The sequence below is a fragment of the Coffea arabica genome, chromosome 3c (genome assembly GCF_036785885.1).
Source record: "Coffea arabica cultivar ET-39 chromosome 3c, Coffea Arabica ET-39 HiFi, whole genome shotgun sequence".
Lineage (NCBI taxonomy): Eukaryota > Viridiplantae > Streptophyta > Magnoliopsida > Gentianales > Rubiaceae > Coffea > Coffea arabica.
Genome location: NC_092314.1, coordinates 3,671,951 through 3,692,132, shown reverse-complemented (window position 1 = coordinate 3,692,132; position 20,182 = coordinate 3,671,951). Strand labels below are relative to the sequence as shown.

At 33.9% G+C, this 20,182-nt stretch overlaps 1 protein-coding gene across 1 annotated transcript; it reads right to left on the bottom strand.

Moving 5' to 3' along the window:
• Positions 1–10,240: 10,240 nt before the first annotated feature.
• On the bottom strand, positions 10,241–13,037 carry LOC140037534 (uncharacterized). The gene is made up of 3 exons (XM_072081882.1): positions 12,090–13,037; positions 11,790–11,979; positions 10,241–11,278 (listed from the first exon to the last, which is right to left on the bottom strand). The coding sequence occupies exons 1-3, from the start codon at positions 12,534–12,536 to the stop codon at positions 10,566–10,568; spliced, it is 1,350 nt and encodes a 449-aa protein (XP_071937983.1). The 5' UTR covers positions 12,537–13,037; the 3' UTR covers positions 10,241–10,565.
• Between the last annotated feature and the right edge of the window lie 7,145 nt (positions 13,038–20,182).

Here is a 20,182-nt window from a genome sequence, read left to right as displayed (position 1 = left end):
ACTGGTAAACAAAATCAATGGTGCTGAAGAGGTTTAGTTTAGTGGTTAGAGTTGAAACTCCAAAAATTGAAACCTTGGGTTCAAATATTCCTTCCTCCTCCTCCTTGTTTTTTAATACATCTCTCCAATCTCATCAACCAGTCAACTGTCCCTTCATCCCTGAACCTCCGTTACACCCTAAAGAAAAAAGAAAAGAAAAGAAAAAGAAAACTGAATTGGGCTTAATATGAAGAATTGAACATCGAGGTGAAATATGTGATGGTACAATATTTATTTCGAAGTAAGATTAATCTGATATTTCCTGCTGAGATGCAGAGACTTTTCTTGTAAGAACAAGAGGATTCTTAACCTAGGTCGCACGTATAGGCTAGCATATGTCATATTCAGAAGCTTCAGTAAAAAATTTTCTGAGACAGAATTCAGAAAAGTTGTTGACTGCAACATTTATGCATGAATAAAGATATTACTAGCATTATTGCTGTTTTACCATTCCTCCAAGAATATCTATTAAATCATAGTGGTTTACTTTTAATTTTTTTTTACGGTAAGAATTCATAGACACCTATATATATATATCGTTGTTGTAAAGAATTTTACCATGCAGTAAACCCTTATATGTTGTAGCCTACATATAAATCACGTACACTAGGTATAAATTTTTTTTATATATGAACTCACCCATAAAAGTTTGAATCTTGGTACTAAGGATAGCCTGGCCAAAACTTTTCCGTATGGATTGCTATTTGTTTGGAATTTTTGTAAAAAAATATACTGTAGCGATTTGATATATGTGAGATAAAAAATTAAAGAAAAAAAAATGTGTTCACGTAAAATGTAAGAATCTTTTGGTAAAAAACTGCAATCCAAACCGACGTTCTCGCCCATCCACTGAACTATCATTTTTTTTTTCTTCTCAAAAAAGTAATAAACTAAGCAATTCCTTTTGTAATTATAGCGTAATTCATTATTTTCAATTAACTTATACACATTAAACAAATAGCCGCTGGTTGATACCTACTCAATCATTGTTGCCAACCAAATTTTATCGAACCACAGAACAACAAGGGAACAGGATTGGTTTATCAATATACCTATCATCTGTTGCTAAATATTCTTCAATCATCTTTATATATGTTTTTTTTATATATTGCTATGAACAACAAGTAAAATGATCATGTATTCATGAACTTTGGGTTGCCTAGAAGTAGTTGGGAATTTTTTTGACCAAAGAACTCTTTGGTTTTACTTATTTTCTCAACAACTCAACAAAACTAAGCCAAAGTTACTGATAAAACTTGACCATTTCCAATACAGATATTAACCAAAACTGGCCACCAAGCCTAAACCACTTCAATTCAATGTCGTTGTCCTCCTGATGATTATTATTTGACAAAATTCTCTTAGGAAAACTACCCATCAAAGATTAGGCAATAATTTAACACAATACCTACCAATTATTCCCTAATCTACGTACCTAAGATGCTTGCTTGACGTTGTATAATCTTGTGATACACTACTATTTCAGTAAACCTAATCAATGGTGTATTAATTGTGCAGTTTGAAGTTCATTATCAGTCACTGCTTTTGATTGACTTGGAGAGTACGTAGATTTAGGTTTTATTACCCACTTGCCTATTTGTTATGCTTGATTCCTGGGTCGACCTGGTTTGGCTGAATTCATCCTAAGCATCTAATAAACTAGTTTTGCATATCAACACTACTGTATCTTAATCTGGATCAGCTAAGAGAATTGTACAATTAAGACCATTGCTTTGGTTATGTATGGCGGATGCAATTATAGGCCACCTAACTTATATCAAAGCAAAAAAGCTTATAAACACAAAAGGAATTATTGCAGTTCAATTGGGATTCGAGAACATGAAGGTTGGGTTCTTGCTGCCTAATTAATATTCTGCAAGTCGTCTTAGCACAAGACAGTATTTAAGACTTGTACTAGATGCATAAAAAATGGAAAGAATACCTAATAGTGCAGACAATAATTACCAACTTTGACGCAGTTTTGATAGGTTCCCCAAATCAAAGGGCAAAAAAAAAAATTTTTTTTTTTGTGAACTAATGATGCTCAATTTGTATAATTTTTCTGGCTTTAATCTGCATTATCATTTATACCATCCTTCCATCAATCTCTGGATCGCATGGGGTGCTCAAGTTACTTTTACTTCTTCTTTTTTTTAAAAAAAAAAAAAAAATTAAAGGTTCGTCAAAACAACTTATCAGTAATCACATTGATGGATTTGTAAACCACAAACCTTTAGAAAAAAAAAAACTTGGATAATGTCAACCACTTTTTTATTGACTTAGCTAAGTGGTAAAACTTAACAAGTAAGGCATTCGTGTGTTGAATCCATCATTTAATTTAGCCCCTTTTAGGGTTGCAGTAGCTTATAAAAAAGAATACTTCTGATACAAGTATCTTTAATAAATATGCTTTTAAATTACCAAAAATTGGGCTAGCAATTAGTTAACAAACACCCTAAAAATATTTTAGTGTTTAAAAGCATTTTTTTCTATAAACACATCGCAATCCTAAGCAGAGACTTAGATAGTAATTTTTAATGTTAGGACTTAGTTAGGATACGGTTGAGCTCATGTAATATATATATTATCTGCATTTAACTCGTTGGACCACGGAAGAAGAGGCAAGTCTCAACCTTATATAAATCAGAACCTGATCTTTGACCTTTTTCATTGTTTATGTCACTGAAATCCGCTGATTTTGCGTACATGTAAGAGCCAGCTGATGCCACAATTGCAATTGTTATTATTTGCTTTCTGAGTTCGTGTGAACTCTGAGCTTAGCTTCAGACTTTAAAAAAGTTGAAAATGCTTTTAACTCAGGGCAAAATGTTCCAATGGTCCTCAAGCTATTATAAATTTTAACTTTTGGCCTTTCAACTATTAAATGAACAGTTTTAATCTTTCAACGAATTAAAATATACATCCATAATCCTTCCACTAATTTGAGTCGTTATGTCCAACAGAAACGGCACCAAAAGTGTCAAGAACCACCACCATTGTTCTGTTGAATATATTGGCTCAAGTTGAGGGAAGGGTTACGAGTATACGTTTTAATTAGGAAGAGAGTTAAAAGTTGAGCTTTATAATAGTTTGAGGGTTATTAGGGCATTTCGCCTCTAACTTAATACATATGGAATCGGTCTTCCTTCCTTGCAGCAGCACTGACAACATATAAGAAAATAAGCAACCAACCAAAGAAGCTAATAGTATTCTAATGAAACATTAGTGCAAGCAAAAGAATATTTTTTGGCCTTGATCCTAAGTATTACACAAAATGAGGGAATTTTCAACGGCAAGTATGTATCAAATATTCCAAACTCTTAACAGATTTTATGCCGCCACATCTTACAATTCTATTGCAAGTAATCCTAAATTTCGCTTTAAACTTTGTCACCATTTACCATGCAGTGAGGCCTCTCGACATTTTATTGGTGGCTTCACAATTATTGGATGGCCCTTTTAGTGGTTATGAAAATTTTCAAGTGCAAAAGATTCTTGGCAGAGTGTCATACACATCTTTTCCTGATTTACAGAATCCCCATTGAAACGGCAAGAAAACAAGATAGCGGATGCCCTTTGTTTTTTGTAAGTACTATCAATGTCTCTTATGATATTCTTATCTTACCTGATGCCGCCCACAATAAACACCAGAGTGTAAATTGTTTTAGAAAGCACAGTAGTTAGGATTTGGATCGTCGTATTGTCATGCTGCTTTCAAGATAAAAGACTGGTGATTTGGATCAAGAATCTCGACTGATTATATGAAATGTAAACATAACCAAACCGATCAGATCAGGCTAAGTGCATGTGGTTAGACAACCCATCTATTAATCAAACACAAATTTTTCATCTTACGCAAGTACCATCGAATTAATTAAAGAAAATTTAAGAAGGTAATCCCATATGAGCTAGGGTGCCAGCCTTCTAATCGTGCTTTATTTACACGGGGATTGTTGCCTTGTTCTTGGTTGGTTTTTTAAACTTTACAAAATCTGATTATAGAAATTGAATATAGAAAAAAAATCAAAATCAGTAAAAACTACTCTTTTGGGATTATATATTTTAGCTGATCTATAATCGGACTATAAAAGTGATCGAAAACATTTCAAAAGTTGATTATTTAAAATCAAAATCTATAATCAGTTAAAATAATCGATCAAGAGGAAGTCCTGTATCGTCTTTGGAGAGAATTCTCGAATTTCAAAACATATTATTATGTTCTAGTACTACCTGATTCTCATGGCTCTATATACAAAAAGTATATATTAACAAGTATGGCCATTAGAAAAGTGATTCTAGTGCAAAACCTGCAACTTTTTTTCACTTCCTAATTCCTAGTTTTGTATATGCAAACAACAGGCAACCATTTTTTTTTTTTTTTGGTGCTTTCCTTTTAGACTAAAAATGCTTTCTAGTGGGACTTTCTAAATAAATTCAGCTGGCAGCATAAACATTTCCAACCAGGAAGAATTTGCATGATCTGATTGATTGTGAAATAGGGAAAATGATGAAAAAATGGAGAGCTAAAGGGGGCGTGGTGACCTAAAAATTGGACCACATTTGTCATCCAACGGCAGAGAACATTTTGTAACGGATAAATACAAAATGCTTTAGTATGCAAACCTGTTCTCTCCCAGAATGGATAAAGTTTTATGAGCACTCAAGTGGGTGTTCATCAACTTTCCCTTCTTTTGGCACAAATTTCTATCAACTTTCCAATGTGCCTTCTAATGTTTGGTGCATTCGGTGGAATATAAATTAAAAGCCAATATCACAAGAATGCCATGATATACGGGATAGAACCCTAGCTAAGATATGTAAAGTGCTCTGTATAAGTGTATGTTCTCCCTTCTTTCAATGTTCTTTAGCAAATCCTAAATTTTTTAAAAGTATTTTATGATAAAAGTTTTCTATAAAAATAAAAGAAAAATATATGCAAATAGGCTTTTCAAAATGAAAAAATCCTTTAAGACGTACTTCATATTTTGTCAAATGAGTTTTCACTTTCAAAATATTAATTTTACATCCCTTACAAATTCAAGTTAATAAATATTGGTCCGAACCTAAATTTCTAGTCACGTTCCATTTTGAATCATTATGTGATCCACATGTAATCATTCTTTAAAAGGTAAAAATAAATACAAGTTGGGTCAGATCTCACTTTTTTAGCGAAAATATAAATATGGTCAGATCTAACTATAAGTGAGATCTAACCATTTTGTCCTTTAAAAAATGACCATGCATAGGTCACATGATAGATTGAAAATAAAAAGTGATCAAAAATCTAATAAGAAAGCAAATTTTATCAACTTAATTTTGTATAGAATATAAAGTTATTATTTTAAAAATAAAAAAAGAAAAAATTCATTTAACGAAATTTGAGAGGCATTTTGAACCATTTTTCCTTTTAAAATTAAGTTTGCTTGGGTCTCAAGTTATCTGAAACTGTGTAAATAAAAAGGGATAACACCTTAAGGTGTTTGTGACTTTGGCATGGATCAAATCTTCCATCCTACAAAGATAGACACAACCCTTGTAACATGTGGCAGCAACCATGCTAGCATGTCCTGACTGATATGAGAGTGAACAGTTGAAAGTAATGTGTGGTTTCTTTCTTGTGGTCTTGGCAACCCCAGCACCTCAGCTCCCCCCCCCCCCCCCACCTGCCCTCCCTGCCCAAAGCCAAAAGATGTTGTTAAAATCAAATTTACACTTCACAAGCAATCTCAGAGTAGGTGGGGTGTTGCTTTCATAAAGGCATTATTATTGTCAAACTTTGGGCAATCGCTTTTATTATTTGCTTTGTACAAAGAAAGTGGCCCTACTGCCACTAATTTTATAGGGGGAAAAAATTAAACAGATAAAGAAAGAGACCCCACAACTGTCTAAATTTAGTTCTGAGAGAACTTTGTTACTCTTGACCTTTTCTAAACTGAAGTCTAGAAATTCGGCTTTTATAAACCTAATCCCAGAAGAAACCTCAAAAGTTCTGAGAGAACTTTGTTACTGACCCTACCCACTTTGTGTAGTGTGTGAGATAATAGGTATGATATGCACAGCATAATGGATTACATAGGCCCCACCACAATGATTATGAGAGTTTATTTTTTAATATTATATTTACCTCCCTGACCTTATAAAATTATCATAATAACGTTAACATACTAATATTTTCATACAATTAAATAATTCACTGCTAATCTTATGCATATAAATGCATTTCACACAATTCGACTTTTAATGAAAATAAAAACAAGATTCACTTATGGAATAACCAATTATGTCCTAGACATAATTTTAACATAGGGTTAAAAATAAAAAAAATTCCTGTGATATATCTAATACACAGAAAAGTCTCCCATAATTTTAAACATACAAAACGACACCTCATATTTTGAACTAAATTGTAAACTAACAAAATTTGTTAAATTTAACGAAAATGATGGTTTCACCCGTTAAGTTTACCGGATTCAGTTAAGTTTTCCGTTAAATTTATCGGATTCCGTTAAATTTAACGAATTTTGTTAATTTACAATTTAATTCAAAACATGAGGTGTCGTTTTAAATGTTTTGAAACCACAGAGGATTTTTCTGTGTATTAAATATACCACATGGGGCTTTTTGTTTGTAACCCTTTAATATATTATAAATTAATTTTAGCTTTACTTAAAGGATTTAGAAATGAATAAAAAAATATGTAAGTTAAGGATTTCAAAAGGATGGGATGGTGTTGATACTTTAACATTTGAGAAATAGAATATTATATTAATGCAGTTGGTGAAATTTTTTTAGTTTAATAGTGCTGATCAATTTTTTTTAAAATCTTTTTTAACTTTGGTTGAGGTTTTAGAAGTTTGGGACTGATGGTGGCCGCAGTGGTCATGGTAATAATGGCACTAATTTATAATGTGGAAATATGAAAGATCTAAAAATAGTAGAGATAAAAGTTGCAAGTGATTTTGAGATTTTGTACATGTTAAAAAAATTTTATGAGAAGGTAAAATAAACTTCATAATTTCATGAAAACGTTTTGGATTATTCATTCAAATTTTTTATCATTAAATAGTTTTTGTTACCAAAATGGCAAATTCAAGAGAAGTGTGTGTAATTATTAAAATCTAAACGAAACTTTGTGAATTTATCAAAAACCTCAAAAGGAGGTTTCTGAAATTATCCCTTAAAACAATCCATATTGTCTCTCAACTTGCAGGAAATTCCAGTGTCATTGAAAAGCCGCATTTCTTTTTACAAGTACTAGTATAGCTTATCTGGTAAGGTGACAAAACTTTCAAGTTTGTAGTTCAAGTTTTATGGTTATTACGGTTTATGTCTTCGGAAATAGGCAAAAGATGCAGTATATTTATCCAAAATAGTGAATTTACCCGAAAACAGAAAATTTACCTAAATCTCTAGACTCATTACCTTGTAATGGGCTGTTTGGCCCTCCTCAAGGCCTTGAGAAAAAAAGAAAGTCATGTTTCGATAAGTGTAAAAGAGAAGAATTTTTAACCACAATCCCCTTAATCATTTCTTGTAAATTGCAATCCAATAGTGTTGGGAGTGCAAGAGGTAATACTTGGAGCTAAAATATCATTAACCGACTAAGAGGCAAGTTACAAATGCCAATTAGGGATGGCAACGGGGCGGGATTGGGAGATCCCCCTACAAATTCCCCCTGCCCCCACCCCGTCCCCCGTTTCTCGCTTCCCCGGCCCCACTTCCCTCGCGGGGTAAATAAAAGTTTGTTATATGATTTTATTATAGTTAAAATTTAGCAAATAATCAAGTAGTAAAATATCAACACATTATCAAATTATTATTCATTGTAATTTCACAATTGAAACTTATAAAAATAATTAAATAAAAGTTATTTAAATACAATCCAACATGATGAAATAAATACAATTAAAGTAGTCAAGTTTTCACTTTTTGCACAAATATAATCACTAATTCATTATTATGCTTGTGTTTTTTTTGAAAAAAAAATGTTATTGTATTAAGTGTAATTAGGAATTTAGTATAAATATATTAGTAAATTTAGTATAACCAATTAATAATTTGTATTAGTACACATATATAATTATTAGTATAATTGATAATATCAATTATATTACATATACTAATATACATTATATAATACATATAACTAATAATATCATTATCATAAGTTTGTAACTAATTAAATTATATATTATATATATATATTTAAAACGGGTGGCCCGCCTCGTTTCTAAGCTGGGGAAAAAATTTCCCCCGCCGCGCCCCGTGCCATCCCCCCCCGTTAGACCCTGCGGGGCGGGTGCCTCCTTAATGCCAATTGCACTTATCCAGATCATATATAAGACGTCTCATTAACCAACGTGGTTTAACCTAATTGGTGTCAAAAAGAAGGTTTTTACTAATGAAAAATTAAGCCATAAAAGCCTTTTTTCTTCAAAAAAAAAAAAACTTAAAAGGTAGACATTGCCTCCAAGCTGAGTTCAACCAGGCCAAAAGTGTGATTTTGTTGTTGTAATAATTTGGCAAATTATGGATTAAAATAATTGAGGAATATGCTAATTTGCACCTGAAAAAAGTACATCACATCACATTGTCTAGATATAGAATAATATGTTTGATGCTATTATGTAAAGAAAAGAACGAAAGATAACTCAATAGTCTTCTTAATCCAAGTTACTGATTAAAGGCATAAAGCACCCACACAAAAAAAAAAAAAAAAAGAATTACTCACTAAAAGCAACTTTAGAAAAGGAATCAACTTAAATTGACTAACTGAGCCTAATCAACCGGTTAATTACTTGATTATCTTTGGAAAGGAGTAGATAATAAATCCCCCTAAAGTAAACCAAGGTGGGTAAATGAATCAGTGGCCCTAGTAAATGTAAACGGACTGATAGCAGCAGTTAAATTCTCGAAGATCAAAGCCAACCGTGTCAAGCAGGAAGCAAACGGTCAATAGGAGCAAAACCAAGAAAGTCAGAGTATTCTTTGCTTTGGGCTTTGGAGCGCTTGCTACTTACTACTTTCAAAATCACAACCCCAATGCAAATCTACCACGTGTAAATGGTTCATGGAAACTCTTCAAGGAAAAAAAAAAACTCTATCTCAGAAAAGATTGATAAAGACCCCTCCATCCCACTAGATCTGTATTCAAAAGCACACACAGAAAGAAAATAAAAAAGAAATTGAAAGAAAATTTGGAAAAAGTAAAAGTAAAAGGCAGCAAAAGCCAAGGTTGCTAACTCCGGTGAAGAAAACAAAGGTAAAATAAGTAAATAACCTAGCCTATAGGCATAATAGGCTCTTACTCAAGAACCAAGGTTTTAGAACTTCAAAAACATGTTAGTATTGTAAATGGAAACAAAAAATCAAATTTATGGCAAATTGAACTGATCCCTATGAAGTTTATCATAATTACTAGACCTCCTCTCTAGTCCTTAAAGTTTATAAATGACCTCCCTTGAATAGTAAATTATTTGAGATAATTTTATAAATGACCCTCTTTGAGATAATTTTATCATATTTACTATAGCATTTTTTTTTGATGTGATGTATGTGAGTAAAAAATTGATTGAAAAATGTATTAATGATGCAAGTAAATTGATATGTGTAAATAATATGTATTCCAAACACACTTATTATTGCGTTGGAGAATTTATCGCCTAATCCAAAATCCATAGTAGAGACAATTTCCTTACATGTTAGTACCACCTAAAAGTGAATTGCAATTCCAACCCTTTTATTATAATTTAAATAAAAGAAAAAGTTGATATCAAGTTAAAAAAAAAAAGGAAAAAGTTAAAAAGAGGTCAACTCTAATTTCAAAAACTAAAGAGAAGGTAATGTAATTATGGTGACTTTTAAGAAAATCAGTGTAAATAAAGTACTAAAATTTAGAGCACAACTAGGAGAATATTACCACATCACGTTATTCTAGTGTTACATCCACCCCCCTGCCTCCTATACACACCGTCCAAGATAGCACGAGCCTGCCGTCATCTCCATCTCATCCAGCCCTTCCTTCCACGCTCCCCCAAAAACAAAAACTCGTCATTTTCAGCTCCCCATGCTTAGCATTATTTTAGCCTCACACTTTCTCCCAAAAGATATTTACATATTTCGAAAAATGGAAAAATTAAATAAAACCACATATATAATAATTAAAATCTGCTCCTGTTTCCTTGATAGGAACATCTGGATATGGATCTCGCAAGACGGGATAGATTTCATTACTAAAAATTGTTTTTGATTTTTTTTTTACATTTTTCATTCTATTTTCTAATTTATTGGTACAATAATGATGATCTAGAAAATTCACTTCATCATCACTTGATTCCTTCTTACATATCCCTTCTAAGAAAAAAGGAAGGGAAAAAGTCCAAAATTACAAGGAAATTTAAAAAGAAAAAAAGAAAATATCCGGTTATATCTAGTATATAAAAACTCCGACCGATACTATACTTTTTTTGTACTTCATAAAACAGTTAGAAAATTCCCAAAAGGAAAAGGAAAAAGATCCAAAATTTTCACGGCTTCTCCCTTAGAAGAGATGCCAAGCCGGTGACCATAACCCGGTTGCCCCTTTCACAACTCTTGGGTTTTATCACCGGCGGTTGCCACGTCCCGATCGCCGGCGTCGGCCCTTTTGATACTTCGCCGGAAATCCTCGCCGGCGACGACAAAGATGACTTGGGTTTCTCCGACGGTGTCGTTTGCTCCCCAAAAATCAGCTCCAGTTCTCCACACTCACTCCTCGCCGGCGACGACAAACCTGACTTCGGTTCCTCTGACGGAGTCGTTATCTCCCCAAAAATCAGCTCCAATTCTCCACACTCACTCTCTTCTGAAGCCTCCTCAACAACCACCTCCTTACTCTCATCTTTCTCCTCAGTTTCAACAACAACCTCCTCAGCTTGTTTTCCCTCAACTGCAACGACATCGTTTTGAGGAGGAACGGTTGTCCTAACGTGCGGGCTGACCCATTTAGCTTTCATGTACTCAGCTTTACGCCACGGCGCAATATGCATTCCTTTCTTCTTCAAGCTTTGTCTGGCGGCCTCTGATACAATTCCGATGATCTGCTGCAACCTGTCCACGTTCCCGACGAAAATGAACGGCAGAGAATGCAAGATGGCTTTGTAACTTCCGGTTGATCGAGCAATCTCAAACTCTGATCGGAAGTCAATGTCGATCAGCACTCTCTCCCCTTCAGTAATCACATCAATGTAATCATATTCGCCTGCATTTTAATTTGCCAAATACATCATCAGACCAGATACTCAGATATGGAAAGCGGAACCCCCTAAAATAATGGGATCAAAACCCAAAACTGGTAAGGCCCTGATGTGATCTAGGCAAATACCTCACAAAATTTAAAAAATATATATATATATATATATATATTTCCAGGCACCAATAATAGTGCTACTTAATTTATTTATGAAAATTTATATAAAGAGAAAATAGTAGTGCTAATTGTGTCAAAGGAAGGGGATACAAGTCAAAACCCACGACAAATATGCAAGAAATTATCAGGTAAAACTGCAATCCTTTTCAATTTCAAACCCAAAAAAAAAAAAAAGAATCATAATTTATACTCATGTTTGGAGGCGAAATAAAACCCATAAACGAACAAGAAATATCAGCGTAAATATGGAAGGTTAGGAAAATAATGCAAGAAACTATCAAACTCCAGAATACAAATAGATTAGGATAGAGCATAAATTAGGAGAAAGAGAATAGGGGTCTACCGGCTGGAATGGAGGCAGATTTGTCCCATTTAGATTTGCAAATGGAAGCATCGTAGCCAAGTGCTAATAGACCATCAGTCACAATTTTCCTCAAATCATCTTTCCTTTTGCAAGTTTTATTCTTTTCCACCATTTTTGAAGTATCAGCCAACAGATTCCTCTCCACAGTTGTAGAACAAGGAATCAAGCTCTACAGACAACAAATAAGCCAAGAATTAATCCCAAAATCAGCAAAAATAATTTCAAGAATTTCTCAAGAAACTTCAATTTTTAAGGGAAAGGGGGCATTTTGATTATTACCTTGAGAAAATCAACGGAATCGCCAAAAGAATAAGAGTTTGAGTTAGTGACAACATCCCCAAATCCAAAATCAAATTCATCATCAGAACTATCATTGCTATTTCCATTGAAGCAGTTGCATCTATTTCTCCCACATTTCTGAGCTGTCTGAGGCTGCTTCTCAAAAGCATTCTCCTCAATGAAATTCTGCACCATATTATCTAGACAAACTGAGCTGAGCTCAAACTCCGGCACTCCTGCCGCCGGTGGGGATGGTGCTGCAAAATCTTTAACTTCGCCGGGAAAAGACGCTTGCTTTTCTGTTGTGGCCGATGATATCCTCAAAACACTGTTGAATGGCCGATCAAAAAGCCGTTTGAGCCGCGATTTAAGCACCGGCGGGGGCTTCGATGATTCCAGGTAGACTTGGTCGGAATCAATCGGCTGAACCTTCATCTGAAAAGGCATTTTTTTAAAAATTCCTCTACTCAAAATTCTCAAGTAATTGAAAAATCGTTCCCTCAACTGAAGCTCACTTTTTTCACAGCCAAAAAAAAAAAAAAAACTAAAAATCTGAGCTACTCATCGATAAGAACCAGGAAAATTAATGCTTTTGCGGCCAAAAGTTAGCGTTCTGCGATCATCTACTGCATATACACAAACATCTCTTCTTGGGCAGGCAAATTGGAAAAGAAAGAAAGATTTTTTTTCCTTTAATGGGGTGGACAATTTGTATCTGTACTAGGGCTTTTCACGGAAGACATGACGGTGGTGGACTGAAACACGGGCATTTCGTTGATGGAGAAAGGAATAGTTCGCCGGAATATTCATTTTCCGGCTAGATTTCGACCGCCGGTGGGGTACTCCTGTTTCTGCCTTTTTTTCTTTCTTTGAATTCAAGTTTTTTCCTTTTTTTTTTTTTTTTTCTCTTTTTCTTCGGAGATGTAAAAACTAGGAAACAATGGATAGACTGATAGAGTAGCGGAGGTGGGGGTATTTATATAGGAAGAGATCAAGTAGCTGACTAGGATTTTCCCTGACACGTAAAATCCGACGTGGCAGAGAGGATTGGTTTGCTCACGTGACAGGAGTTGATTAGATTTGTCGTTATTTGAGAAATTGTTTTGGCGACACGTGTGATCAAGATGAAACGTGGAGACAAAGCAGTGGATGAGACTGGGTGAAATTACTTTTTATGACCTGCTGGATGCCCCTCACTGCCCGGTGTAGTGTTGATGACATATTTTGTGAACCCCAAGGTTATCGTGTGAGGTCGAATGGATTAATTTTGAGAATTTTATAGAAAAAAGAATTTGATTAGGTGCGAAGTTTTGGCCCTTTTTTAAGAGTGATTGGGTGAAATGGGTTCATTGTTTGGGGTTAGTGGTCACACCTAATAAGGGATATGGGGATGGTGGGGCTGATTAATTAACCTAATTGCTGCTGATTAGTTTTCTTTGTCAACTGTTTTTCTCAAAGCAAAGCAAAAGAGTTTTCTCACAGATCAATGGAAGTACATTTGTTTTGGTGATGCAATGTGCTTGCAGTACAACTATCGAACTCCATTTTGTACATTGCTATTGTAGTACACTACCACAAAAACATGAGTACCTTAACCTTGACAGGTGCAGTGTTCCTGTATGAATGAAACCCCTTGGCAAAGATTAAGAGCAATTATCGACTAAATGATCACGAGTTTACTGATTAAGTTGTTCAGTGGTCAATTACTGACGAAAAATAGTTTAATGGCCAAAATATGATCCGACTAATAGTTTAGTAGCCATTGAGGTTTTTTGCTGTAAAAACTATTTTTATTTTATTTTAACATTATACACGATGACAAAGTAAATTTAGGCGTTGCCTTCCAAGACATGGTTAAATGAGCATTTGAGAGGCGAATAGTAATTAAGACATTTCTTATCATATTAATGTATCATTATAATCTAACGTGTAATTGTAATTAGCACAGAGATGTTTTTTTCGTTGTTCTATTACCATTTTCATAGTTTGTTGTAGATAAAATCTTTGTGTCTTCTTCTACGATCAAAGAAACCACAAATTTCAGTTTAAACAATTTCAGAACTTTTAGGGTGCTCTATCTTATCATGCGCGGTTTTTTTTTTTTTTTCTTTCATGATCAAAAAAACTGGAGTCCTTAAATTTCATGTTTAAATAATCCAAAGTGTGCCATTTGGAAAGTTAGATTCCGATAGCATCACAGACTGGACATATATAAAACTCTCTGAATCGTGATTTTGTGTTGTTTGGATTTATAAAAGTTTGTAAAGGGATTTACAAATCAGGGGTAAAAGTACCTATAAATTGTAGATATAAGGAGATAGAATACCGAGAGATACAGAAAAATTAGTAAGTAACTCAATCTGTAAGTTTCAAAGTCAATGTTTATAACATTTTTGTCTTCCGTTTGAATTGTTATTTTAGAAGTTTTTGTAGAAAAATATACTGTACAACTTTGATGTATACGAGATAAAAAAACAATTGAAAAATCTGTTCACGAAAAACGTAAACATTTTTCTGCAAGAGATCATAATCCAAATAAGGAACTCTGCTTTCATTCTTCTATGTCATTAGGAAAATAGAGAAGAATATATATATATATATATATATATATATATATATATATATAATCTTTTAAACTGCTTTCATCCTTCTAGATATTAACAATATTTTAAAAATTGAAATATCCCTCACCTATCCAGGGAGCAATAGTGTTAATGAAGTGTTGTATATTGTTGTGTGTTCGTGTACTACAATCATTGATTGAGTATTTTAGACATATAAGTCACCCTTTGGTTTCCTTATCACCACTTGAATGCGTATTCTACGTTCTGATTACAACATCTACGAGGGTAGTATTAGTCTCTATATATTTTACGTCTACACCTGTAACTATGCTACAGTTTCTGATTGCAATAACAACATCAATATCATCCAGCTGATCAGACTCAGAGAGAGTAGCATTAGATGCATTTCTCTTCTATACATTTTTGGATTACGAAGTTTCATGCATGCATGCATGCATGGTGCCAGTGGTCCTCCAACAGTCCAACTTCAATATTGCAATCAATTTATGAACAAATTTTTAATGGGGATTCTTGCATCAAGTGATGAATTTCAGCATCAGTACAGCTAAAGCATGATGATAATGGAACCAAGAAATCAATTGGCATGATGTATATACATAGCCCAGTAGCTGAGTCATGACATGTATGACCTTTGAGTTGCGGATACTTCTCCTTTTACTTAAAATAGAAATTCAGTTTTTCTTAATTCTTTTCTTTAGTAAAATAAAATTTGTTTCGAAGCGTTTCAGTTCATTTTTACCTAGGTTTAAAATTATTTTGTGTTAAAGAATTTGAGTTGTACTTCCCTTTTATTCTCCAATATTTTTTTGAAAAAATTTTACATTTTTCGTAAACACATTCTCAATCATTTTTTTATATCATATACATCAAACCTCTGCAACGTGTGTGTGTGTATATATATTACAAAAACTCTTAAAAATAGCAATTCATATTGATAATTTTCAAAGTATGTGCAAGCTTTGGCTTGAGATTTGATCCTCATTGCCTTAAGCCATGCGTCAAGGCTAAAATCAAAAGGAAACTACACCAAAAGTGCACTTTATTCTTGAAGAGTAAGTGTATGCTTGCTCTTCACATTTACCCTCAGATAAGATAAATCATAAATGATAGAAGAGCACTAGCATAAATGCACCAATATGCATGAACAAGTCAAATTTTGAAGTTTGGAAAAACAAAGAGAATAAAAGAAAACTCCAAAGAGCAAACTTCACACAATTATTCCATCGTTTAATTTATTAATTATCTGTATGAGTTCTTCTTAATTGGCATCTCATGTACTACAATTATCCCATCATTTGTTTTTTGGTTTTAAGGCTTCTGTACAACATGTCTTGCCAAAAAAAAATGCTGAAAAGATTCCAACAACCAACCCACGCTAGCCGTTGGATACTACATTCAAATACAAGGAGGAATGCCCAAACCTTGGGCGGAAAAAAAATTCTGCATGCCACTTTTTTCATAATTAGGTCGTGGGAAATGAGATGGTCCACAAGCACAGCACTTTCTTTCTTGACTGTAAAAATGTTCTCTTTGCTTGATGCTACTTCCAAAACCCTAACCATTCCATACCATACCATATCATACCATACATACAAAAGGACAACCACCACCTCTAGAGTCTATAAATATTGAGACAATGGACAAGTGTTGATGAGAAAGGTAATAATGTGACGGTGCCTTCTTGACAAGTATGCCACACAATGACCATTTGAAGTTTGGAGCTTTCTGCCTTTCTATTTGCCTTTGCTTTACCACAAGTACCCTCCAAACTCCAAAACTCTCCCACTCCGTTGAAATAAGCGACAATTTTTTAATATTTTTTTTATTTCATATACATCGAATCAGTACAGTATATATTTTTACGAAAACTTAAAAAAAAAAAAAACAATACAAATGGGCTAAAATTTCTCGCCTTCCAGATGTCCAATTTTGAAACAAATACAAGAGTCAATAATTGCAACGTTATCACCACCCCACTCTTTTTTTTTTTTTACTAGATTCTCTTTCTTGATTTCACTTTCAACAGCAGAATTATTTTAGTGAAGATGATTTCTTTCGGTTTGGTGCGGTTGTGCCCGTCGCGTAAATGGCCAATCGCGATTCGAGTTCGCCACAAATGAACGATATAGAAGTCTTGGTAGGAATTTAAAGGGTGCTATCAATTCTTGGAAACGGTCTAGCTAGGCTATAAAGGTAAATTGCAAGGTGGGATGGGGAGACTGATAAGGACAAGAATTTGGTCAATTTACATGGTGTACATGGACTCGTTAAGATTCAAGAGTCGGTTTGCTATCCTGATCACATAAATAAATTGGGTCAATTTGTTTTAAAGTAACTTATCTTGATAAAGAATAGTACTCCATACATCTTGAAGCATTTGAATTTTGTGGACGTGTCTTTTGTAATAATTTGAGTTTTGCTTTTCAAGTTTTGGTAAACGATGGTGGAATTTCCTTTTCTCTTTTATAATGGTTCACACAGAGTGCATTATGCTCACACAAATTAAGTGCCTGTATTGGATGCTAGGCCAATGTAGATCACTGGTGGGATGAAGACTTGAAAATTGTGCTTAAGGTTTTATTTGTCAAAAAAAAAGAAGGGGGAAAAGGAAAAAAGACCCTGAATACAAGAAGTTCATACGGCAACCATGTGAGGTTAGTAATGTTTGGTTACTAACTACTGTTGAAAATGGACATTATATTCCCTCAATCCCGAACTAATTAGTTGAAATGCCTATAACTCTTTAATGAATAATAATTTTCGTAGATATTTTACATTAAGTCATATTAGACTTTAAAGAATTCTGTGTTAAAGTTCACTATGAGAATGAGGCAATAAGTTTAGGATTTGATTTATTGCACAAGGAGCTTCTTTTCTTTTTCTTTTTGATTAAAAAAGAAATTGGCTGGACTTGGTTCCGATCATCACCATAGGTCAGAAATTCTTATAGATTACCTATCAACACAGTCCTTATATCTCGTAACAGAATTCGAACACACGGTCTTTTTGTTAGAAACTGGCCCGTTCTTGCCAATTAAATCAATTTGTGTTAGCATTGCACGGGTAGCTTCTGCCCTAGAGAGCGAGTGGAATATGGAAGTTGAGACTACCAGTTTAAAGTCCATACACAACAAATTTCGCTTTCAAATTAATTTATCTTTCTTTCAAATCAACAACTTTAGTTTGACCTGACAACATATTCTGGTTAAAGTCTTAGAGCACAAAAATAATGTGAAACACTACAAGATTGCCGTGACAATTTGTCACAATAAAACGAGAGTAGGAGGTCCAAGTAATTTATCTCCCACTTTTATTCCTAGTATACTATTCAAAGTCTATGCCTAAATATCCTCTTCTTCTACGAGTAAACACATCATGTCATCAACATGACTCCATCTCTATATATCAAATGTGTCGGTTTAATTGGACAAAATTACTCACCGCAGGAATGCTATCACATACTTTTCTTCCCTTTTCTTTCTCCTTGATGCATTACATGAGGACCGAATCAATGAATGGCGTTCGTTCCCCAGCTGGTAACTCTCAAATGATAAGAGACTTAAATGAGGTTTCCGGAACCTTTGAGATACGAACTTGAACTTTCACTATCATTCTTTTCACCAAAAAAAAAAAAAAAAATCATGAGTAACAGAAAAAGACTAGCCAAATGGTCATATTTGCACTATTGTTCGTTTTTTCTTCAATGAAAAAAAGTTTAAAAGAAGAGGAGGTTCACGTCATTTCAAGATCAAGACATGTTACAGACACATTAACCGATGTAAAATCGAGACATGAAACGTATTACTATCACAGTAAATAATGTAATTCTCACAAATCGTCTGTCAATAATTTTTTCTTACAGCCAAAACACACACACACACACACGCTCACCATTTTCCCCCCATTTTAGGTTACCAGTTACCACTTACGGTACGCACGGACGGGTGTGTTTGGTTTGAGATGAGCGGACGTACGAAGCGCTATCACGAAGTTGAAAACTGCATGCATTGGAATTATGGTGGGCCAAACACACGTGTAGCCTAGGTGTTGTATTTTAAAGTTTAAACCCACACGTAATGGTAATGCTAGCTCTGGGTAATGGTACAAGATTTCTGGGCTGTTTTTTTCATGCGAATTTAAAGCTTTAAGACGATTGTTGAAAATGCGTGCAAGAAACAGTAATGTTGGCTTAAGTAGTCGCCTAGACTTGGTCCGTACCGTACGGACCTTTTCTTTGGTCTTATCCTAAAGCAAGATTGTCAGCCAAAGAAACCGGCACTAGAGGACCAATCCCACCCCAAAAGCCAAGAGGATAAGGACGAAACCAACATTCAATTGCTAAAATCGTTTGGGTAGACCGCAAGGTTCATAGGTAAGATACTTTTCTGTAATTGATCTAGTTTAGTCCAGTGTCTTGTACCATAATAGTGGAATGCATTTGCAGAGTTCATGACAGAAGGGGGAAAAGAAAAAAGAATAGTTAACTAGTAGTCTGCATTTAGTCATGAAGGCCTTGGTCTAGGTTCAATCCGCTTATTCTTCCTTTTTCAGGTTCTTAAATCTCATCCCTTTTCAACTAAAAAATGAAATTGAAATAAGAAGAATTCTTGATAAAAGACAAGATGAAAAGCAAGAATATTTAACTAGGAGTCTGTATTTAGTCGAGAAGGCCTTGGTCCAGATTCAAACCGCTTATCTGTCCTCTTCGCTTCTTAAATTTTATCCCTTTTCAACTAAAAAGAAAATTAAACTAAAAAAAAAGAATAGTAGTCAATACTTTGCTTGGAAATTATTTCCTTCAATGTATTGTCCAAATTAATAAAAGAAAAATCGAGAGTTAATAAACTTAAAGTGTCTTGTTAGAGTAAAATTTACTCTACAACAGCCCGGATTTGACTCTGAAAGATGTTTTTATCCAAAAAGCAGATAATACCTGCTTGTACCTCAATTTTCTTAATGGCGTTGTCGATTCCAACGGGTGATTCACAGCTTGCTCTAATTATTATTGTTTGAGAAAAGGAAAGAAACAAAAGCTTATTTGTTTGTAGTAAATTTGTAGAATTCAATGGGTGGGCCTTCAATTATGCTGATTTGACAATTATGCTGATTTGACTTGTAAAAAATTATTTTAAAAAATGTGCATATAAAACTTAACATATCAGTTGAACTGTTGGAGGAAATAAGGGGTCTACACTGTCCGAGTTTATTAAAGAAATGTCAAGAAACCGTGAATTCCAAACAGCCAGTCAAGGAGACGAGAAATTAATTGGTTTGATGGACATATTCTAATGGCATGAAGTATTTTTTTTTCTTGGGTTTTATTGAACTACATCATTGCATTCACAACGGTAGCGAAAGCCTAATTACTTGAGGCCGTTTGGATTGCTATTTTTTTTTTTTAAAAAAAATGCATGGTAGCAATTTAAATATATGTGTGAAAAAAAAATGATTAATAAATATATTCATGAAAGACGTTAAAATTTTTCGTAAAAACGCTGGAATCCAAAA